This window comes from Molothrus aeneus, chromosome 19, assembly GCF_037042795.1.
Source record: "Molothrus aeneus isolate 106 chromosome 19, BPBGC_Maene_1.0, whole genome shotgun sequence".
In the NCBI taxonomy this organism is placed as follows: domain Eukaryota; kingdom Metazoa; phylum Chordata; class Aves; order Passeriformes; family Icteridae; genus Molothrus; species Molothrus aeneus.
Window position 1 is genome coordinate 10,621,522 of NC_089664.1, and position 24,205 is coordinate 10,645,726.

The 24,205-nt window shown below is 50.5% G+C and overlaps 1 protein-coding gene across 1 annotated transcript; it reads right to left on the minus strand.

The window, feature by feature from the left end:
• Positions 1-299: 299 nt before the first annotated feature.
• Positions 300-24,105, minus strand: NR6A1 (nuclear receptor subfamily 6 group A member 1). The gene is made up of 9 exons (XM_066563048.1): positions 23,996-24,105; positions 17,376-17,606; positions 14,808-14,863; positions 13,304-13,461; positions 12,277-12,501; positions 11,649-11,903; positions 8,233-8,354; positions 6,668-6,820; positions 300-5,746 (listed from the first exon to the last, which is right to left on the minus strand). Exons 1-9 carry the CDS (start codon positions 24,021-24,023, stop codon positions 5,658-5,660), a joined length of 1,317 nt encoding a protein of 438 aa, XP_066419145.1. The 5' UTR covers positions 24,024-24,105; the 3' UTR covers positions 300-5,657.
• Positions 24,106-24,205: the final 100 nt, after the last annotated feature.

The window sequence follows — 24,205 nt, forward strand, 5'->3', positions numbered from 1 at the left end:
CTCTGCGTGGCTCCAGCTTCCTTTGAAGGTGAGGACAAACCTGGCAGCCCACGTGCACAGAGCATCCTCTGCCACCTCCCAGGGAGCCCCCCCACTGCTGATCTTCAGTGCCCCCTCAAAGGGAATAAATCCCGCGTGGCACAGTGCCCTTATCCCAGTTCCCAGCCACAGCAGCAGCCCCAAGGCCTTCCCCACACCCACAGCCCATTCCAGAAGCACAGCAGCAGCCAGGGCAGCACCACCCTGAGACAGAGCCACCACCAAAGGGGGAGGCACAAACAGCCTGGAGACAGCAGCGGTGCAGAACATTTCACATTTATTAGTTCATACAGCTAAACACTCACTAAACATGCATTCAACACTTATTGGTCACATTTCCACAGGTAGTCAAGTCCCAGAGCGGAGCAGCGGAGCAGGGGCGGGCGGGCTGAGGCGGAGCCGCCGGCAGAAACATTCATTTGGTCACAGTGTGGGGAGGGGGCAGCTCCCGGTGCCCGTTCCCCTGCGGTGACGGGGCCAGGCACACCCTCCTGCCCCAGCCCCGGCTCCGAGCGTGCCCATGCTCACCGTGTGCCATGCCGAACATCCTGCTTCCCTGATTTACACAAGGGATTGTGGGAAAAATCAACGGGAGAAACCATCGCTGGGATCATCACCAAGGAGCCAAGAGCTGGGACTGACCCTCTTGGAAACATCCCTCACACCAGCAAGGGGCCGACACTGCAGCAAACCTGACCGGCTGCCTGCCCGGGCTGCCCAGGACGGACACACTGCGGGGTCCCAGGTTACACAGGCAGCCTCTGACCAGGGCTGAGCTGGAATGGGCACTGACAAAACCCAAACTGTCCCCAGCGAGGGACAGCAGAGCTCAGCCTCAGCGCAGGACACACAGCAGTGACAGGAGCCAACCCCAGCCCACGGGAAGGGAAACAACTCCAGCAATCACGGCCCCTGCTCCTCGCTGGCAACAGACACTGGCAGTGTTTAGTTTTTCACACAATCCCTTTGAGATGATAAACAGGATGTCACACGAGGTAGTTTAGTTATGGAAATTGAGTCAATAATGTTATCAACTATTACAAGACATTTTATAAATTGAAAGAAACAATGAATCACAAAAGGCTTTGTTAAGGTTGATCGTCATCTGGTCTCAATTTCTGTTTCTTTTTGCCCTTGGGGGCATTTCTTCCACTGATCCATGTTGCTTCTTTCACAGACTTGTCAGAGGGCAGCTCACAGGAGCTATTTTTAATTTTTTTTTTTTTTTTCCAAGGGAAAGACACTGCCTGGATTGGCCTCCCCAGCTTTTTGTGAGGCTGGTTGAAACTCAGATTTGCAGACTCTGGCTGAGGGAGCTGGGAGGGGATTTCAGCCCTTCAGACTTTTGCTGACTCTCAGTGCTGGCTCTGTCTATGGCTGGATGGGGCTGTTTGGACACTCATAGCAGCTGTAACCCAATCAGAGTCACACACCAGTGCCCGTCTCAAGCTGTCTGACTGTTCCTACAACCACAGTGAGAAAGTTGTACTGATGAAAATTAAGAATTCATAAGCAACAAAGAGTACAGAGCCCTGCAACTGGCTGCCAGGGACACAATGAGAAATTCCTGTTTCTCATTTTCCATGAACAGTCAAACATTTAACATTTAGCTATGAGGGAGTGCAGAAATAGAGCCCCACAGGCAGAGCTGGTCCCCAGCTGCTGGGTGGTGCAAGGACACAGCCTCCTACAGCCCCGTGCACCTTCGGGATGCTCTGCCCACAGCACCACGTCTGAGCCTTCAGCAGGCAAACTTCCCACAGCCAAACCCAAAGATTTCCCCCCAAAACCCCCATCTGGGGCTTTGTCAGCTCTCCAGGGCCCTCCAGACAAGTTGGGAAAGAAGCAACTGTTGCAACATCAAAACTAGGGTTTCTCTGGGTCACATTTTAAATACTTATCCCTGAGCTTCTGTGCATTGAAACAACACACCATGAACCCAGAGAAACACCACAGCTTGGTACTGATAGCTATGCAGTCCCCTCCATTTACACATCATCTACAACTTAAAAATTAGTTTCATACTTTAACTAGTTCCCCAAGTTTTCCCCTTTCTCCTGCCTTTCAGGTGGCAGGGATGATTGCCGCTTATTATCCTGAGAAATAACAACATTTTCACAGACACCGAGCTTCACAGCTTCAAATCAAAACCAAGAAAGAAGAAAGAATGAATGGGAAATAGCACATTCACAGGAGAATATTTTTTTTCTTTTTTTCCTTTTAAAAATGTAGTAAAGATAAAAGAAATTCAAGTGTTGTTTTTTTTTTTTTTAAAGTTGGTTTGAAGGACAAGACTTAAACTCCTTTACCTGAAGTGGCTGTGGGTCTGTGCAGAAGGCTGAGGAGCAAGGGCAGGTCCTGCTGGCACAGGGGAGGGGTCAGAGCAGAGCCACTGGAGCCTCTGCATGGCTGGGGACGGGGCCACCACGGCCCCCCAGCAAGTGAGAGCAGCCACACTGAGGGGTCAAGGCTCAGCTCCTGGCAGGAGCCTGAGCTGAAGGGGAAGAAAACTCACTCACTTCCAGAAGGTTCTGTTGAGGCCCCAGGGTCTGGCATTCGCCTGGGAAGCAGCCCTGAGAGCGGGACCCTTCCAGCTGCTCCTCAGCAGCCTCCCCTGAGCACTTTGAATTTATGTCCCAAATCTCTGCTCGGATTAAAAGTAACTCTTCAGCTTTCTATCTGCACAGATGCTTTGAAGGAGAAGAGGGGGTCAGCCAGCCAATCTATCTTTCAAATCGGGGATAAAAATTGACTTGTCATGGCAGAAAATTCTACCAAAGACTATTATTGTTGATAGATTTCTCTATGACAGAAGGTCAGATAAGCAAGAGCAGATAGATACCAAAGATAATGAACTTCCCCCTAGTAGCATTAAGCACAAATAAAATATGAGTCCCTGTAAACTGAATGTTACATGAAGAATGGAACAAAAATTCCAACCTTTCCAGGGTGTCCTTCAAACCAAATTCACAAATACATCTACCTAACATCTCTACGTCTCTAGCTACATTCCTACCTTCTCATAATACCTGAGTTTGCAATGCAACACATTCACATTACCCTGTTTAAAAAATACAAGTCATTAGAGGACTTGGTGCAGAAGATATCAGGAATGACTGTCCCGTGATTCCATCTGGTCTGTTTGCTGCTTCCTTACCTGTCAGTTCAGGAAGGATTTTCTATTCCCTATGGCAAATGTGTATTTGGGAACGGATACTGCTGCCAATCAACTGTTGTAAAATTTGCTTTCTACAACAGAAAGTGGAACATTCATGTCTGTTTGTCATCATAACTGAATTTAGGTTTTTGGTTGTTGTTGGTACAGCATTAGTTTTGGGAGGCTATTTTGGAAAACCACAGATTACCCAATAGATTATTTTTGTTGGGTAGCTGGCAACAAGATGACTGCTTTTATGTACACTAATTAAAACACTTATTCATCAACAGATTATAATAATTCAGTAACTGTAGAATAAAATCACTCCTATGCAATTTTAACAATTCCTTGAGTGTATAGAACAGCAAGCCAGAAATAACCCGTAATAAAAAGATCATATCAAGCTATTTGGAAATTAAACTCAAAAGCTGAGAAATACATTCTAACTCACAAAAAGATACACTAAAATCTTCCCCTGAACACGTGAGGTATTGGCTGTATGCAGAAGGCTTTCCTGAGAATACACACAGAAAGTAAATGAGATTTATGGAACCACCTTTGGGTGCGAAGCTGCACCGAGCTGAGCCGCTGCTGTGCCCAGCAGCTGGTACCCGTAACCTCCTGTTAAATAATGGAAAATGAACAGCTATGGACTTTGAGAAGAGGGAAACGTTGAGCTGGGAGACGCCCCAGCGGGATGGATGCCCGTGGTGAGGCAGCAGCAGGCCCTGGTGTGGTGTGAGCAGGCTGTGCCAAACCCGCAGGGCACAGCCCCCCTCGGGCTGCAGCCAGCAGCACCCACTGGGACAGCAGGGAGGGAGGGAGGGAGGGAGGGAGGGACGACTTTGGGGAATGGGATTCTCCTCCTGCTCACCATCACATTCATGCACAGCAGCTGCAGCCCTGCTGAGCTGTGCTTGCTCTGTGCTGCGCAGCTGCCACCAGGGAAAGACAAGGTAGTGACTCATCCCTCCTACCCAGAGGGAACAAAAGTTGTTTCCACAAGTATTTTTAAATCAGCATTCAAACACTTATCGAGGAGCCACCTTGCTAAGTGAATGCCAGATTTACATCTAAGGAGGCAGGGAAGGAAATCCAGCCAAGGCTGTCTAGGAGAGTGACAGAGTCTTTGAATATTAATTCCTAATGAAGAAGATGAGATCAAGAGCATCTCATCCAACCTCCCCATCATGAGCAGGAAATCATGAGGTCACTCATGAGAATGCCCAAGTTTAGCTAAACATCAGCACCTAGCAATCACTCAATCAGCTTATCAGCTGTCATTAAACCAGTTCTCCATCTGGAGCTGTGGAGAGCCTGAGAGATGGAAAATGTAAGCCTGGCAACATCTATAACATGACAGGTAACCAAGTACAGCAGTAATGTAGTTTTTCCTGGGATTCCACAAGGAACAGGACAGTCCTGGCAGGATCTAGCTATGGAACACCCATTCCCTGAGTTCAGCAGAGAAAGCCATGCCAGAGGACACTGGAGTCCCTCACCCCACTACACAGGCCCCATTTAACACAGGATACATTAACTGCTCCCAAAATGGGGATTGCTGCAATGCAGAAGTCTCAGAAGTCAGGTACCATTTTGGAGGAACACATTTAACAGGGACAATCCTGCCTCTTCTCTAAGTAGGCTTTTCCTGCTTTTGTAAACCTAAAATGGATTTTAAGGAAGTGATGATAAAGTCCTTGCCATCCTCTAGCAACAGAAGCACCTTTGTGTAATGCCAGGAGCCTGTCAAGAACTGCAGGAACACAAATTCAGAGGTGTTGTGGTAATAGTAAGAGGTCAGCTGGCCAGGAGGAGCTGGGACAGACCCCCCCCCTGCAGCTCCCCAGAGAGGACAGGGCCAGGGAGTCCCTCAGAGCACTGCCATCCCACTGGAAACTGCCAGGGGAAAAGAAACCAACTGCCTAGACAGACTTCTTCTTCTCCGCTCCTGCCTTTTTAAAATTAAAGAAAAAGCTTGGCACTTCTCTAGCACCCACTTCTCCAAAGTCGTCCCTTTGGGATAATAACAGCTCTGTCAACATTTGCTCTCTGTGACAAATGCTTTGGATGCAAATCATGGAAAGAGCAGTGCATGAACAGCATCTTCTCCTTGAGGTAGTCTTAGTCATCTCGGTCCCCAGCCCCAAATACAAAAGAACTAACCCTAACAAACACTGTAACATTAAACATCTTCACATTCTGTAAACTGCTGGAGAATGCATCTGCTGCATTCTTACAGAACCATGTGCATCGTGTTGAAGATCATACATTCAACTCTGTCGTGAAATAAATATATAGGAAAACGAGTAAAAAAACAAAAACAAACAAAAAAGATTCTTGCTACGAGGGCAGGGAGGCGCAGTGCCCTGTCTCCTGCCTGGATGGCCTTTGCCCCTCTCCGGGTGAGCCGGGCCCGGCCCCAGGCTCCGCGTAAGGCACCGGCCGGGGCCAGCTGCGCTCACTCTTTGCTCACACTCGTCTTGCAGGAATGTAGAACGGCCTTAAAAAGGAGAGGCAGCTGCTCCAGAGGGACATTCACCATTTTTCCTGGTAAGAAAGAAACCAGAATTAGCAGCCACAACTGAATCAGATTTCAGAGACACCTAAGCCAGCAGCACTGGAGATGGTTTTACCTTGAACCTTTCGCAGAAACAGTTAATCATCCTACAGCTACATTAGACATTTGATATGCATTTGGGCACAATATGATTTATTCACTGAATAGAAAGCAAAATAAATGGGCAAAGTCAGATCAAAATGATTTCTCCACAATGGAGAAGTATTTATAGAAAGTGGGAAAGGCTAAATCCCATCTCATCTCAAACCCCCTTGTTGATCTCCATGAGTAAATTACAAGAGCTACTCTGAGATTATTATCTAGTTCATTATGACGGAGTAGGATGAAGCATACGGAGCCTTGACACGGGGAGGCAAGCATCTCCCTTTGCCATAACATCCAGGAACAGTTTTAGTAACACTAGGCTTTGGAAATCTAATTAGCAATGCAACTGCAGCTGAGAATTCACCTGAGGATTTCCGAGGTCCAGATGAGGAACCGTGGGGGTTACACTGATCTGGTTGAACTCTGCTGATCACTTTCTGCTCAGTTCAGGGATCTCCCTAATTCTGATGAGATAACTACTCAAACCAGGATTACATCCTTTTGAGACAAAATGCACTCCAGCTGGGAGTGAAAGAAGAATAAGGGGAGACTGAACAATGCACTTAAAGGGTGTCAGGTTGGAGCAAGGCGCCTCTTCCCCAAGTGGGACTAACCCTGTGCCCACCAGCACCACCAGGACACCTTGCCAAGAGCCCCTCAGACTGGATGAGCTCAGGGCAGCAGGATGGGCTTAAAGATGGGCAGAAGCTCTGATAGGAAATGCTCCCACACAAACATCCTGGAGCAAAGCCCACAGGAGTTTCACTGCAGTAAGTTCAGTGTTTTTCAGAAGCGCTCAGAGTTACCTGCAATGTAGCGGATCTCTGGCAAACACATCATCAAATCCGGGAAGCGGTTTGGCTGGTGGGGGTATTTGTACTCTGTGAAGTCCTGGCAAACGTACCAGTACCGCTTGTTCAGCTGCTCCAGCTGGGAGGCGTTGGTCAGACCCCTGATATCTGGAAAGGAATACAATCAGAGCAATGAAAACATGACAAAAGCATCTCAGAAGAGCAGCAGACTTACTGCCACTTCTTCATGACAGACTGATTTCTGTCACTCTGATCCGGGCCCCTGCTTTGGAGACTGGCTTCCAGCACCTGCTTAGACCAATACTAAAATGCCCATCTCCCCTCCTGCTGTGCCTGCATCACGGATGTGTCTTCATATGTGTGCCTAGATCCAGGATTTCCTTCCACAAAAGGCTGGGAAGAAAACAGCTAATGTCCTACACTGCTCACCTGCAGCTCAGTGAATGCTCATGGAGAGAGCAGCCTCAGCAACCTGAAATCTCTGCCTGGCACAACACAGCCAGGTGTCAGGGTTTGGTCCTCAGAGCAGATCAGTGTAACACCTCCTCACACAGGAACACGTTGGTTTTAGGTGTATCATCTTGGCTGAGGACAGTGCTCAGCTCTATAATTAAAGATATCATCACATTCCTCCCCATCTGCTTATGAATTATGTCATAGGAGCTTTATAAACTTGTCAAGTTCTTATATTTAAATTTAGCTTTGCCAGTGTCAGGCAACACACACAGAGGAAGAAAGGACAGGCAGGAAGTCCCACTGGCAGTGTGAGCAGCAGCACTGGCAGGTCCTGGGAGGATCCAGCACAGCAGCGAGGAAGCTGCGGAGCGGGCTCAGTGCTGGGAGACCATCTGACGGAAGAGACATTGATCTACTGCCCAAAAGCTGACTTTTAAAAATAAGTCTCAGGTATTTCACATAAAAAATTGCAAACTTCAACTAAAAATAAAAGAAGACAGGAAGTTAATGAAAATACATTTTGGAAAACAATGGAGACAGCTCGAGAAGTGCATTATCCAGTGTCAGGAAACTGCCCAGGGAAGCAAACCGGAACCTCAGCCCGGCACAGATTGAAGTGTCAGCATTATCTCCCTCTGGAAATGAGCGGGGGAGGAGGGAGCCCGCAGCACATTTTTACAGACTGCAGCTATCTTTCACAGTACAAAAGACTTTGGGGACATTTATTTCCAAAATTACAGCTGAACACTATTCACTGAGCATTTGTCTCCGCACGGATTTTGAAATGCCCAGGGTCTTGGAGGAGCCTGAACTGCCAGCTTTAATATGCTGCTTAATCAACAGGAGGATACAGCCCTTTCCTAGGATGAATTCATGGCCTGCATGTAAATACTTCATTTGTGATTACCTTTCACTGTGAAGAGTCAGATTTAGGTATAGAACCTAAAAAGTAGGAATCCAGCTAAGAAACCTAAGAATATAACCCGAACGTAAACATTTTAATGAGTCTGAAAAACTCTAAAAAGAGAGGAACCAGTCTTACAAATTCATCCTTTGAGGCATAAAAATGAGCAAGTGTGGCTGGTAGCTCCCCTTTGCCTCACCTTGGTTTAGGAAGTTGATGGCTTTCATGCAGGCGTACTCCTCGTTGCTGACCTTCAGCTGGTTGAACTTGCGAAAGAGGTAGATCAAACGCTCCATCACCTCCATCCCCTCTTCACTGAACCTGCAGGACAGAGACCACATCAGCACGCACAGCACACGGCCTGGACAGTGAAGGCACGAAGGTCATTAAAGTAACTTCAGAGATTTTAACACCTTGCAAGAGAATTTTTTTTAAAAAGTCATCAAAACTGCCTTAATTCTGCTGGTATCAAAATAAGGAGGAAAATGTCTCAGTGACAAATGCAGTATCATAGTATCATGGAATGATTTGTGTGGAAATTACCTCAAAGCTCATCCAGTCCCATTCTCTTGCCAAGGGCAGGGACACCTTCCACTAGACCATGTTACTCAGAGCCCCATCCTGTCTGGCCCAGGGATGGGGAGCCCACAATCTACAGATATTTTTAGAAAAAAATCCCCTCTTGGTGATTCAGTTCACCACCAGCCTGTTCTAACAGCAGAGAAGGTTTCACAGAGCCAGGAATCTGCAGCAAAGCCAGTGACAGAGATGGGCAGCACAGGGCACACTGATGCACAGGGAACACCCCAAAACCTCCTGGAAAATTGCCTGATGGAGATTTTGTGGGTGCAGAATGAGGTCCTCTGCTAAAGAGGGTGCCACACTTCATCAGGAGAAACACCCCACATGTGCACCATGAAAAAGCCATGGGGAAGGACCAGGCTGGAGTGGAGTGGGAGGGTGTGGAGGGCTGTGGGTGTCTGCAGGCACCTCCAGACCATCCCACACCTGCCCAGGGCCAGAGCAGCCTCTTGGGAACACATCTCACAGCAACAGCCCCAGCTTCAAAGCAGGCACATATTGCAGAAGCGCTCAGAAGTGGGACAGAAGTGTTTCGGGAAGCTTCAGCGTGCTCTGGCATTGTGCAGCACAAAGAATAAGAGCACAGCCAGCAAGCCATCTCTGAATAGAACAGAAATAGAACCTTTTTCACTGAATAATACCTTATTTTGGCATGTGTGTTTGTTTACTTCAAAGTTATTTGTAAAATGCATGATGGGGTTTGACCTCTGTGAAGTGAAAACAAGCTGTCTGAACTCCAGGTCAGTTCTTCAAGAAAGTAATATTGTAAGCGATGAAAGCTTTGTCGGCTAATCTAAAGTTGTACAAGTTTTCTTGCTCTCCAGTTGACATTAAAAATCTTGCAGGTGCAAGATTGCAAAGCTCAAGAAGTTAATGAGCACAAAGACCACTCAGTCATCTGTGGGGTTTAATTGTTTTTAGAGCATGCACATTTTTACCAACCACTCATCACTTCATAAATCCAGGAGAGCTCTTCTCTCACTCCTGCAGTTGAACTGTCTTACTTTTCTGCACATACTTTCCTCCCCCTTTCAAACAAAGCTGTTCTGTTTTTCACAGCCCTATTTCTTCTCGAGGACTGACTCCTCCACACACTTTTCCTCACAGTTTACACCAGGCAAGTTTCTGGCTGGGAGTTGTCGGCATCAGCTGGGGAGGAGGGGGAAGGGAAGCGCTATCAGGAGTGCTGGGGGAGGTCAGGAGTCTATTCATTTCATATTCATCTTCAGAAAAACAGCACAATAAAAGAAAACATTTGATCTAGCAGGCAAACAGAACGTTTAGCCAGTTGTTAGAAGCAATTAAAACAAAGGAGCTGGGGAGCTCATTCTATGCCTTTGTCACCTATGCTTTAGCACTGCTCTTGTCATTTTGTTAAGAGCAGAAATTAACCCACAAGTGCCAGACCATCCCTGCTCAGTGACATTTCTCCAACTAGGTGTGAGCTCTAATGAAGTTCCCTTTGCAGTCATTCCTGACCAATGCCAGAGGAGCCAGGGGCACTTTGAGAACACCCAGAAATGGGACACCTCTCCTAAAGGGCCCCTCTCAAGTCCAAAGAGACCAGATATTCCACTAGTGCTTTGGACAGGGAGACTGATACCCATGAACCATCCCACTGCTGCTGGAGACAGTCAAGTCATGGCTGAAGGACCATGAAGACCAGTGGGAGGGAGCTACACAGCTCCAGTCCCTCATCTGTGCAGCTCCCGCTAAATGGCTTTTTGGGTGTGCATTCTCCCAGGTTACTAATGACAATTAATGACACTTGAAAAGCTAAATCACAAGAGGAGACTGCAGAAGCATTCCTTTCCCAAGAACACCTATTTTCATCCATGTGCACAGATCTTCTCTGAAGGACCTTCAAGGCGACCAGCTCTGAATTGCCGGTTCCTGCAGGGCGAGGATTCCTCCTTTGTCTCGTTGTCTTACCTCTCGCTTGTATTTATTACAAACTCAAAATGAAACAAACACTTCTCTAGTGAGGCTCTGACCAGGACAGCAGGAACAAAAGGACAGCTGAATGCAAGAACAAGTGTCATTGTGGTTTTCTATGACCCTCAGTGCTCCTCGCAGGAGCTGCACCAGATGCACGATGAATGGCTGTGCGCAGAGCAACCTGTCCCAGGAAATGAGACACCTGGGGCCAGCTCCCTGCTCCCCAGTGTGGGCTCAGCCAGCCAGTGCCTCTGCTTGTCACAATAGATGCACAAAGGAGCCCCCAGGAACCAATGGACACTGCAGTGGCTGAGGACCACAGCACTGTTGTAAATCTCTGCTCATCACACATCCCCTGGCGACTCTGGCAGCATCGTGAGCCCAGCAAGGGCAGAGAGCAAAGGGCAGATGTTTAAAGGGAGGATGGACAGCAGTTCCTCTAAATCCCACCTGTTCTGCCAAAGTATGGTGAGACTGGGACTCTACTACCAAAAGAAGAATCTGTCTGGCACCAAGACTACAAAATAAAATATCCAAACCAAAAAACAACACCCTGACCAACATGATAAATGAAAGGCAGGTTCCTCAGAGCATCAGATAGTCTGTACCATGGAAAACACAAGAGCTAAGTTGCAACATCTTTAAATTTATCTAATCAAAACAATGAAATAGCAATTAATAATGAACACTTTGATAATACAGACAACCAGCTATGTGAACAACCTTTCCACTGGCCCAAAGGGTTTTTAAGTAAGACTTTCTTTCCTGTGCATCAGGTTACCCAAAGTGTTGGTCAGTTTTACCCTCCTCATAAATGGTGGCTTGTAAGGCTCTGTTGGAGGACAACAGCATTGCTCCATGGTACTCAAACAGCCCCACACATCACCGTCCCCTTCCCTGCAGAAGGGAGTTGTGATCCAGCACTGACCAACCATGATGAGCTTTCTAAGCCTGGAACAACTGTTCCCTAAAAAATAGAAGAAGAAAACAGCCACAGGCACAGTGACCTGTCCCAGGAGGTGGTCAGAGGACACCTGTCTGTTGGGCTCCCATGGCTCCTCGTCCCCAGATCTCCCTGAGCTCAGCCCATCTCACCTGTGCAGCTCATCGTCAGAGGGAGAGTACTTGGAGGTGACATCTGCAAGGTCACCAAAGATCTGCTTGCTGTAAACAGTCAGCGAGGAGAGCAGGATCAGCTCCTGCCACGTAGAGCTGAGCAGGCAGGTATAGTCCTTGATGGAGAGTTCGCAGAAGAACGGCAGCTTCTTGATCCAAGCAATCTGCCTGAAAAGCAATTCATCCGCCAGACGACACAGCAGCGCAAACAGCTCTGCCTGAGTCACTTTGTACCTGCAGGCACAGTTAGTACAAAGGCAGAAAAACCATTAAAAACGTTGAATGACATCATCTGACGGGGAACTTGGAAACAAGGCAAATGCCAAAGGAATTGGGTGTCACCTGGTGACAGGAGCCACGATGTCAGGAGCCTGGGCAGGGGCTGAGGGGAGTCCTCACAGCCCCTGGGGTCACCCACCTGCCCAGCACCCAGCCTGGCCAGAGCATGCAGCCTGGAGCCGCTGCCAGGCCCACGCAGCCCAGCCCCAGCCCCTGCCCCTGCCCGGCCCACCTACCCCAGCCCCAGCCCCATCCCGGTGGGATGCGCTCTGGTTTGCTGCCTGCCCCGTGGCTGTGCTCTCCCCAGGGCTGTCCCTGTCCCACGCACCCGTCCTCGATGAGCATGGGGGTGCTGAGGGGCTCCAGGTCCTCGGCACACAGCAGCTGGCTGATGAGGCCGTGCGACTGCGGCTCCAGGCTGCGCGGCTGCGGCGCCACCAGCGCCGAGTGCGCCGAGTAGCTGAAAAGGTGCGGCAGGTACTGGTAGTGCGTGGACACCGGCGTGCCCAGGTACTGATCCCTGAGTGCAGCGAAGCCGTTCAGCTCCACCGACCTACTGGAGAAGGAAAAGCTCTTCAGTACACCCCCGAAACTCCACCTGATTCAGTACAGTGCCACATCCAGCTCCACCAGAAATGTGAACAGAAATAGGGAAAGCAACTGCTGCGCACCCAGCCTGGCTGGGCACTGGTTCCACGTGATGAAGATCTGGGAGCTGCTGCTGAGCTGCCATTCAGGGGGCAAAGCAGAAACCCAAAACCCACCTGTGCCCAGCCTTTCCACCCCAGCCTCCTCACAGGGCCAGAATTTAGGACTGTACATTAAGTACTCGCACAGCTAGTGAACACAAACAAGGCCAAGCTTAAGCTGCAACTGAAAGCAGAGGGGATCAGGTCTGAGATTCTTGCAGTGTTTGCAATCAAAGGCTGCATCAGGAGGTTTGCACTCACAGCAGCCAACTTTAACATAACACCACCCATTACTAACATAAATGGTTTTATTTTCAGAATCTGAGCAAAGTGCAGAGAAAGAGCTTGTGCAGAATGAGCAGTGAAAGGTGATCAAGTTCTCAAGATCTGCAGAAAACACAAACAATATAAACTGAGGTATATTTTAAATATAATTGTATCTCAAGATTTCTTCCTTTGCTCACAAACATCTCATTTCCCAGTTCAATTCTTTTCAACCCGGTGCCTGTTTGTCTTAGAGCACAATCAGAGACGTAAGAACCTGCTGCATGACCAGTTTACACAAAGATGCACTCACATGTTTTCCCTACACTGACCCCAAGTATCACTCAGGGAAAGAAATCCAAGATTCCTGTAACACCAAATTCTTCCAGGGGTCATTCCCACCTTGAAGATGGAGTAGAAACAGGTGAAGGCTGGTTGCTCTCAGAAACTCCATTTCCAGGGGAACTATGGTCACTGTCTCCGTTGTTGCTCCATGACATGTTTGCCTCTCCCTCAAATTCTTGCCCAGACATAATTCTCTCAATCTCTTCCTCTGATATCTGTCAAATACAGGACACAAGGGTTGGAAACAGAAAAGCAGAGCCTCTGTTTGCAAACACCCCCAACAGGGCTGAGCCTCCTGCTCCCCTGCAGGTACCACATCCTTCCCCTGCATTTAACAACACACAGGGAAAATTCTATTTACAGGTAATCGTGGTGACCTCCAGCAGCACCGTTCAAGTGAGGGCAGCACAGCAGACAGGAACTGACACATGAAAAGATGATGTGAGATGGACATGGCAACGAGCTGTAAATCAGCCACTGTCACACCCTGAGAAACCTGGCAGTAATTGAGGCCAGGGCATTGGGAACATCACTCAGGACTGGCAGGGGGAATGGCAAACAGGAGGTGGGGCAGGCTCTGGTTTGATAAAGCAATCAAGAGAGGCAAGGTGACACATATAAAATCAGTCAGGAAAACATTTACAGGGAGCCAGAGCTCCCTATTTTCCTCCAGATAAGAACCAGGTAGCACCTGAAGTAGCAATTGAGCACTTAATACTTAAGTTCTAGACAGTAACATACACAAAGCTAAAATAGAGTAAAAAAATTTTTACATTGAGTTCACTGTAACATAAAGTTTAAAGTGCTGGGCATGCTCCTGGAGGAATATTCCACCACTAATGGGGAAAATGCAACAAAAATTTAGAGGCTTTTTTTTTTTTTTTAATCCTGTGTATGTCCCTTAATGTGAACAGCAGGAAACAGGTTTGTGTGGTTGCAGGCTGTGTCTGACACTGCCCAGCAAGGCAGAGTTTGCTTGGCTCCTCACGCTTTGGGCAGGGCTGAGGGCTCCTTCCCAGGCACTCAGACTCACAGACATTGCTTTCAGTGTTATTTCTATTTTGCTAAAATAAACACTAAACTTTTAAAAGACCCCTCTTCCAGGAGCAAGCTGGAAATGGCCATCATTCCTCAGGCTGTGGCACAAGCTGCTGTGCTGAATTCCCTCTCTCTTTACAAGGCATCTCTGCACAAGCTGGGCCATCAATCAGGCAGACATTTACTGGTGCCCTGCTTGCCACAGCTGGAGGGATTGCAGCAGGCAGATGAGATTTACTGGGAGTCACGGAGGGACAGACGTCCTTGTGTGGCGCACAAAGGACAGGGTGCAGTGAGCCTGTCCGCGTGTCCAGGCAGCACCCAGCCCCATTTACCAATCTACAGCTCCTGACGTGTTTCTGACAGAGCCAGAGCCTGCCACACCAGCAGGAGGCACGGCCAGGGGTGATGCAGGCTCAGCCAAGCCAGCCCCAGCCCAGGCTGAGCTGCTGTGCTGTGAGCCCAGCCCAGCCCAGGAGGCCAAAGCTGAAGGGAACCACAAGGGACAGCCACATGTGCTCACCTGGACAGGTCCAATGCTTTTGTTTCTGCCTCCTGGCATGCCATCCTCCCTGATTGCTGAAAGATACAACCAAACCTTAGTGAGGAACCCTACTGCAGGCTATTTAACAGATACCTATTTGTGTTGAAAGAAGTTTTTATACCTTAAAAGATTCATTATTTTTTTCATTAAAGAAGTTTACAGAGAAACCTCCAGTGCTTGAGCAGCACACAGCATGGTTCCCACCCCAAAAGGCACAGACACATCAATGGGGCTACAAGCATTACTCAAGGATTTTGGTTTCTTCATGTGCTCCTTGAGTGACAGGCAATGAAGAAATAGCAATCCTTTATCACAATTAATTTCAGCATAATCTGAGAAGTGAAACAGGGTAAGGAACCCTATCTGAAATAACCCAGTGAATGCCCAGGACTGCTGGAAAATGAGATGTGAGGCCAGCACGCCCAACTCCACCACCCACAGCCCCGTGGAGCACCAGAGAGACACCCCCAGTGCAGCCACCAGCACAGACACAAAGCACTGCACTGCTGGCTGCCTCCCCTGCTGTCCCTTCAGAGGGTCCCATCTCCTACAGCCACCACAGAAAACAGAGGGGAGATGTTTGACCCTGCTGGTTGCTTGCAAAGCTGCTGTTTAAAACTCAAGTTACCACCCCGAGCTGCACAGCTGCATTTCAGAGGGGCAGCCTCATTTCTCAGCTGCATTTTTAAGGCTCTTTAATCAATTTCCAGGGAGCTGCAGTGAAATCCAGCTAAGGGGATAAACCTGGAGCAGTTTCTGTACCTTGCCCTTGCCTCCGTCTCTCTCTGCAGAGGCCAGTGGCAGCCCTGCTCCCGTGTCCCCCCTCCCAGGCTGGTCCCTGTTTATCAGGGCTTGATCTCTTTCCCACCACGACCTGGCCAGACTTGGCAGGAGGCTCTGCCCAGCTGCACGGTGACCTTGCTGCTGCACAGCCTCACCCTGCTTGGCACAGGGGCCGCAGGAGGCCCTCCCAGAGCAGAAAATGACACAAAATTTGAGCAGAAATTTCTGTCCCACAGAAGCCACGCTGCTGCTTGGTTTGAGATATCCTCAGCTGGATATCCCCTTTATGTTTTTTAAACTTACTGGAATTACAGGAATTCTGAGGGAATTGTTCTCATTTTCCAAGATATTATACCACTAACTGTGATTTAGAAGCTTCCCAAATTGCCTTGGTTGTTTGATTTCAAAGCATAATTTTAGCAGACAATAGCTTACACCTGCAATAAAATGTAGGAATGTTTTTGCTGGTGGTCCATCAAAAAGGCCTCAAGAATGGTTCCCAAATACAGATGGACTTTCTCTGGAATACCATCCTGGTCCTGGGCTGCATGACAGCCAGTCTCCTCAAAACTGGTTTTCCTACCAATGCTAAGCTCTGCCCCTTATCTGAACTTAAAAATTATTGTATTTAGACCTAATATTGTAGGGATTTTCCAACCCAACAATGCCATAACTTGGGCAGCAGGGCAGGAAGAGAAAGCTCCAGAACCCAACACTGAGGACCTTCAGGGCTGCCTGAGGCCTCCCTGGCCTTGGCAGGGACACCAGAGGGGAGTGAAATTCACACGGTTGTTGGGGGAAGGAAGAAAAAGGGAAGGAGGAAATTAAGGGAAGAGGAAAGGAGGGAAAGGGAAGGGGAAAGGAGGAAAGGAAGGGCAGGAGGGGAGCAGGGAGGGCGGCGCGCGGCCGGCAGGTGGCGCTGCGCCCCCGCAGGTGAGACCGCCCTCAGGTGAGGGACCCGCGCGGATCCCAGAGCCACAGCACAGCCCTGACCCTCAGGTGAGGGACCCGCGCTGATCCCAGAGCCACAGCACAGCCCTGACCCTCAGGTGAGGGACCCGCGCTGATCCCAGAGCCACAGCACAGCCCTGACCCTCAGGTGAGGGACCCGCGCTGTCCCCAGAGCCACAGCACAGCCCTGACCCGCGGGTTAGGGGCTCTGAGCTGTCCCCAAACCCACAGCACACCCCTGATACTGCCCAGACCCACAGCATTCCTCCGTACAGGAATGAAGTAGCTCAGAGCTTAGTATTTGTCCATAAATTTTAATCCTTGCACGATTTTGCTGAAGCTTTGGGGGTTTTTTTGCAGGGAGTTGGGAAGCAGAATTGCAGTACAAGATGGCAGCCGAGGGAAGGGCAGCCCCCACACTGGCAGTGTCCCCTCTCCCTGGGGGAGCCCCCACGGTGGCAGTGTCCCCTCTCCCCATGGCCGTGCAGTCCCCAGGGTGGCACCGTCCCCTCTCCCCATGGCCGTGCAGCCCCCACGGTGGCAGTGTCCCCTTTCCCCATGGCCGTGCAGCCCCCACGGTGGCACTGTCCCCTCTCCCCATGGCCGTGCAGCCCCCACGGTGGCACTGTCCCCTCTCCCCATGGCCGTGCAGCCCCCACGGTGGCAGTGTCCCCTTTCCCCATGGCCGTGCAGCCCCCACGGTGGCACTGTCCCCTCTCCCCATGGCTGTAGCAGTCCCCAGGGTGGCAGTGTCCCCTCTCCCCGTGGCCGTGCAGTCCCCAGGGTGGCAGTGTCCCCTCTCCCCGGCGTTACCTTTGCGGTTCATGCCCATCTGCAGGCACTTGAGCAGCCGGCAGTACTGGCAGCGGTTGCGCTGCTTGCGGGACATGACGCAGTTCTTGTCGCGGCTGCAGCGGTACACGCGCTTGTTGCAGATGCTCCTCTTGAAGAAGCCCTTGCAGCCCTCGCAGGAGATGATGCCATAGTGCAGCCCCGTGGCCCTGTCCCCGCAGATCAGGCAGGTTCGCTGATCCACCCGCTCATCTGCAAGGCAAGAGGGAGCTCTGAGGGGACCCTGGCCTGGTTTCTGCCCGGTGGGTCTGGCAGAGGGGCAGCCACAGGGTCCATCCTGCAGGGGCAGCTCCATCCTCCCCTTCCCTTCTGCCAGGCAGGGCCCCTGGGGCTCTCCCCAGCAGCCTCCATCGACCTTCCTGCTGATCTTAGCAGAGAGGAACAGAAACTCCAATGGGGAAAAAAGGGTTCTGAAATGTCCCACCTCAACTGCACAGAGTGCAAATACAGAAACCTGGCAGACAGCAGTGACTGTGAAATCCTGTCACATCTCACAGACTCCAGGGGCACCTCTGGGCTTCAACAGCCTCACTGCCCTCACAAGCCACCGCCCAGAACCTGAAAGCATCGTTACAGAAACCATCCTACAGCTGAGCCACAGGGATATGATTTTACTGGTCCTTTTCCAAATCTTTGAAAAGCCTTTGGATGACTAAAAATGTAAATTTCAGGGCTCTCCACAACAGGAGCTGTCACATTAAATTCAGTATTTTAAGACTCTAACACTGCCTGAGGGAGAGAGCAGAGATGATGCTCGGTTTGGTCCAGACAGGGATGTCAAACAGAAAGGAAGAAAATGATGGTGAAGAGACCCAGGTAATGCACTCAGAATCTCATCACCTCCTACTGCATGGGGAGGCCTAAACCTCACTTCAACCAAGTCAGCTATGCTTAAAATAATGCCAGCAAGTTGCACCAGCAGCTCTTCCTGTAGCAGATGTTCCACAGCTCAACAGTTTAACCCCTTGCACACCAGGCCAAGCTGCCCCAGCCTCCATCTCGTGTTTTAACCCCATAAAATCCCAGCAGCTGCAAACAGATCTGCACTGCAAAGGTGGGAGACATTCAAATACATTCAGGGACACACAGCTCTGCAGTATTCCAGTATTCTCCATGGGGTTGCTTTCCCAAATGCCAAACATCACCCAGATGACTGGATCAACCTGGCTGAGCCAGGCAATAGAAGAGAAAGGAACCACTCTGCTGCTTCTCACTCCCTCACACCCTTCCTAGGGACGCTGGTTAAACCAGGCTGTCTCTGGTGTTCCTTGGCCTGAAGGCAGGACAGTGCCACTGCCCACAGGGACAGGAACACCCACGGCCCAGCAGGACCCAGGAGGCGGCAGGGGCTCTGTGGCTGCCTGGGCACAGAGCAGGGCACGGCAGTTCCCCGTGCCCACCACCCACACTGGGAGCCAAGGGGAGCTCACACTGGGCACACACCATGCCTGGGGTGCTGCCCACACCCACTGCTCCTGTCTGCACACAGACCCTCCCCAGCCTGTGGGTAGCATTGTGAAAATGAGCTGGGTCAAACTCGCTCCAGCACAACACCAAGCCGATTTTCCTCCTTTAGATTTGACCAGGGAGTTTTCTGAGACAAAGGTGTTTATCCACAGGAGGGATTTGTGGAGCAGCAGAAGGTAAGAGTCACAGTAAAGTCTTCTCCAGCCTCAATAAAGCCCAAGCAAGCTGACAAACCAGGGTGTAGCTTCGTACTGCTGCAGCACAAGTGAATGCAAGAGAAATGAATGAGCCAAATGTTTTGGGACCAGAAATTAAAGGAGTTTTCTGTTACATAAGCCAAGTAAAAATCTAAACCAGCTGCTCCTACTCACAAGCAGCTTTCTCCAGAGCTTAAACCCAGTAGAAACCAGAACCAATCTGTGTTAATCTCTAAAAGGTTTGCTATGCACAGCATGCACATTTGCACTGTTCTGCAAATTTCACTGTTCTAAAACATTAAAATAAAGGGATAAACAAAGGAAATACAAACTTTAAGTGAAGAAACATTCCCAATTTGCACCAAAACATTCCCAGTTTCACATGACAGACCACCTCAGGTATGTGCTGCACCCAAAGGAATGTGGGTACAACCAGGAGTGGGGCTATCTGAGCATCTCTGAAGGGAGATGGCAGCTAAACATGACTTTGTAGCCACCAAGTGCATAATGTCCACCTTCAGCAATCTGATGAGCGCGGGGAGGGGGCCGGGGATTAGCCAGGACAGAGGAGTCCTCTATCTGCAGGGTTTAGCTCAGGCTCAGTTTAACTCCCGGCCCTCCCCCTGCTCGCAGGGCCGTGCCATAAATCCCGGGCTCAGCACCGGGAACGGCAGCAGCTCCCACACAGGGCCAAAGGCAGGACAGGGCTGCTCCAGCCCCAGGGCTCCCTCGGCAGCCCCGGCTGACCATGTCGATGAGGGCTCATTTCCAGGCACAGCTTGTTTTGTTGTGGGAAGCCCGGATGATTAAAGCGAGGAGGAATCAGAACCCTTCCCTCGCCATCTCCATCTCCCCAGCCAAGGGGGAGATGGTGTGAACGGCCACAGGAACTGCACTCACCTCCAGCAGAAACTGCTCCTGGGTTTGCAGGTTAGAGCTGGAAACAGCAGCAGCACACACCGGGAACAAAGACAGACCCCAGGGACCACAGAGGTGGCCGTGCTCCCCACAAACAAATGGGAGATGAAAAATGATGGCCTACAGAAAGTCTTAGAGGTTAGATCTTTAAAAAATCCTGCAGGGACCATGGCCAGGCCCACGCTGCTGCCCTGTGGCCACGGGTTTGCTGCTCCTGACCTTTGCCAGTTTTCACCCTGTGTAATGCAGCCCCTGGTGTGGGTGAAGGATGGGAGAGATGGGGCAGAACCACAGGGAACTGCACAGAAATGGTAAAGCACCAGCAAATCTAAAGCAGTTTTGCACTGAGGGTGCCCTGAACTCCCTTAACCTTGAAATTTCACTAGAATATCAAAGCAGATAACAAGAATAGCAATTTTTAAGTGAATAAGCCCTCCCTCCTCCCTGTCACCTCTCATCTCACTGATTCCTCTGGTTTCAAACGCTACACAAGACAGCACAGATTATAACACAAAGCAATTGGTAAGAAATTTTTTCAAATACCTGTTTTATTTCAGAGAGAGAGCTGAGGAAGCTTCCCCCTACCCCCCTTCCCAATTTTCCTGATGGGTCTTACATTTAACAAACTCATACACGGGATATTCTGGCTTTGTTCTCCCAACCCATTGTAGCAGGGGCCACTAAATCAAACAGTTGCTGCTACGACAAAAGCACTCACAAAAATCTCAACCTCATCTTGAACCCTGAAGATTTTTATGGCTACTCCCTCGCTAGCCCCTCCCCAAAGCCACATTAAAGGATGTATTGTTTTCAGAGGTCATGGTAGGTTTCATACCACATACAATGTAAATTCTCCAAGAATATGATGATGTTACACAAGAATCACAGAAGATGGAGTAAAAAAGAGAAAAAAAGCTCTCCTCATATATGTTTTATAAGACAAACAGTAAAAGCAATACATGAAATTTTTCAAGAAACTGCCTTTTGCCCTCAGCAAAATGAACAGTCTTGATGTTTTTTTAACAAAATTCCTGTGAATTTCCAAAAGGAAATATCTTACAATCCTGCTGAAACACATAGCAAAGACCCGACCAGAAAGCACTACAGCACGTGGATGAGATTCTAAACCACACAGCAAATGAACTGAAGCATGGGGACACACATCCAACACAGCCCTGTCACGGCTCCCACCCGTGCCAGCCCTGTGCAGTCCGTGCTGGCAGTGGCACTGCCACATTCCCGGAGGGGACCAGGAGCTGGCTGCAGGTCCCCAGGCTGCCAGGGGCTCACAGCCAGCCCTGGACACCCGACTGAAAACTCTACAGCAACTGTAGCTCCCTGGGAGATTTATCTTGGAAACCTGGTGGGGTTTTGGTGCAGCCGGCCTGGGGGATTCTCCATAGCGGTGCTTTACGATGGAAGAGAAACAAAGACTTTATTTCCAAAAGTAAGGCCAAAAGTGAAGGCACAAGCCCTCACCCGAACCCCAGAGCAGACAGTGCTGGGATTTGGCCCGGCTGGAAAGCAAGAGGGAGAGCGAGAAAAGCTGCCACAGGCAAAACTTTCCATTTATACAAGAGAACGTGAATTTACAGCTAAGAAAATCTTTTACGGCTGAAAAAAAAAAATTACAAGCAACACTGAGCACTGCAATTCATTAATATATTTAACCTCTTTTCAGCTCTGTGCCAGTTATTTGCTTCTTGATTAACTGACCCTATTGCAGCCCCCTGCAGCACCCTTGAGCTGGGTTTAAATCTCAAGCTGCTAAATACCAGCTGTTTGGGGAGGGGGGCGGAGGGGGAGATCTCACACATGTGTTACTTAAATCCCAACCGCATCTCACTCTCCTCTCGCCTCTGGTGATGCCTCGAACACAAACAAACGTGTTGGGGTTTCTTTTCCCCTTTATTTTTCCTAACGATGTTTTTCGTTGTCAATTTTTAGTTTCAAGAAAACCATCCTGCGAAATTCAAGCCCCAGAACTGGAGGAACTCCCCCCTCAGTGTGGAGCGCTGCATTGTCCAAACAAGCCCACCCCCAAACCAGGCGCCTTTGCTTCAGGGGCCTTTTTTTTTTTTTTTTTTTTTTTTTTAACTTATAATCGATGAACACAGGGATTAAATTTTCTGCGCGTTGGCCCCTGCTCGGGCCGGCAGAGCCCGCGGCCGGGCGCACAAAGGGCCGGGGGTCCCGCTCCTGCTCCCCCCCGAGCCCGCAGATGGGGGTCCCACCCCACGCTGGAGGCGGGCGAAGGCACCGCGTCCTGCCTGGCCAGCCCGGCTCAAAGAGCAGATTGTGCTGCCCCGGATCAGGCCGGCCGCGGTGAGAGCTGAATAGAATTAACCCTCTGTGAACTAAAACAAAAACATTTGTGTGCCCAGCTGGGAGAAAGGTTAATTTAAATGGACAAGCCTCCTGTAAAAAAAAAAAAAAATAGAGGAGGGCAAAGAGGAAGCCTGCAACCTTATTCCCTGTACTGTAAAAAGATGTTCTACTCACAGAGAGTCTCATTTTAAAAAGCAGCGAGTACTGGAAAGAAAAGAGGAGAAATGCTGTACTAGAGGAATGGCCAGTGCATCTCTCTCTGGTTTCCCTTTCCAGTAATGAAATCCCAAACTCACAGTCTTATTCCACCCTGATTCCGTTTCTGCCCAAGTAGAGTTCAATCAAAAGAAAACCCCCATTAAAACACCCAGAAATCATCAGCTGCTCCTTTTCGGCTCCGTATAAATCAAGAGCGTGCAGCTGATGAAACCCATCACCCTTCCCCTGCCTGGGACACATCTCCATTTGCATATCAAAAACTCATCTGTGAAATGCAACTTCTCGCGGGCAGGGGAGCCCCGAGCGCGGCCCCGCGCCCCACGGACCGCACGTCCCGGCGGGCGGGGGCTGCCGAGGGACACGGGGCGCTGCGGGACCCCCGCCCCGCTCCATTGTGCGGGACGGGGACAGGACGGATCCTTCACCCCGGCCGGTTGTTGCACAAAGAGTTTGGAACAAAAGCCCGCACACCAAAATGTGCCCGATGGCCGGGACCGCAACTGTGGACAGGCTCGAGGGTCTCGGTCGCGCTGCCCACGCTCACAGACCGACTGCGAGTTCAGTCGCTCTCCCAAGTGATCAACTTTCGCTGATCCAATTTTAGCAAAAGAAAGCTCCGTGCGCGGTCCCTGCCCTGCTCCGGCGCGGCCGCACGCTCTGGAGTAACGACGGGGTTACACCGGTTTGCTTTTATTAATTGGGGCATTACAAAGCGGTAGGATGAAGCCCTGACTTACCTGTCTTAGAACCTATTCTCTTGGCCCTATTGAAGCTGTCTAGATGTGCAGCCACTGAGAAGGATGCTGAATTAAGAAAATCTGAAACTAACCCCACCCCCAGCAGTCCGGGCTGCGGGAGCAGGGCCTGGGCACAACAGAAACAGTGACTTCTCCAACGTGTGCTGCCCAACACGCCATGCTCTCTCCTGAAATATTTCATCCTTACTCTGAAGGTGAGCTTTACCGCTGTCTTCAGTCACGGAGGGGAAAAAAGGCTGCAAATACCGGGGGAGCAGCGCTGGTCCCGGGAGGGCGGCCGGGCGCTACCGAGCGCCTCCGTGACCCCGATACTATCCATAATTAACGATACTAAAAAAAGCTCCTCCAGATGGTCGGAGGGATTAGGAAGTTTAAAATATAAACAAATTAAGCCACAAAACAAACTAATGCCCTTTTTTTTTTTTTAATTGCATAATCCTGCTCGCAGCCCAGGGCTACGCTGCCCGGCCCCGCGCCCCGGGAGCCGTGAAAAGGCAGGAAAAGGGGAAAGCCCCGCAAGGCTCCTTGTCCCCGCGGTCCCGGGCGGTCCGAGCCCCGCGGACCGAGCCCCGCACGCCGCACCCCGCGGGCGCCGGGACGGGGCGGCCCCGGGCCGGTAGCGGCGGGGGGCGGCGGCCCCGGGCCCGCGCAGCCTCCGGCGGCACCGCCCGGACAAAGGCCCGGCCCCGCTCACCTTCCATGCAGGTCGAGTCCCGCTTCATCCCCGGCCGGCTCCTAGGGCCGCCTCATGGCGGCGGCGGGCGGGCAGCCCGGCTCGGCCATCGCCGCCGCCGCGGGCCGCCCTATGCTAACGACGTGATGTCAGCGCCGCCCCCGCCGCACCGGCCGCGGGGGGGCCGGGCCCCCGCCCGCCCGGCAGAGCGGCTGAGCCACCGGCCGAGAG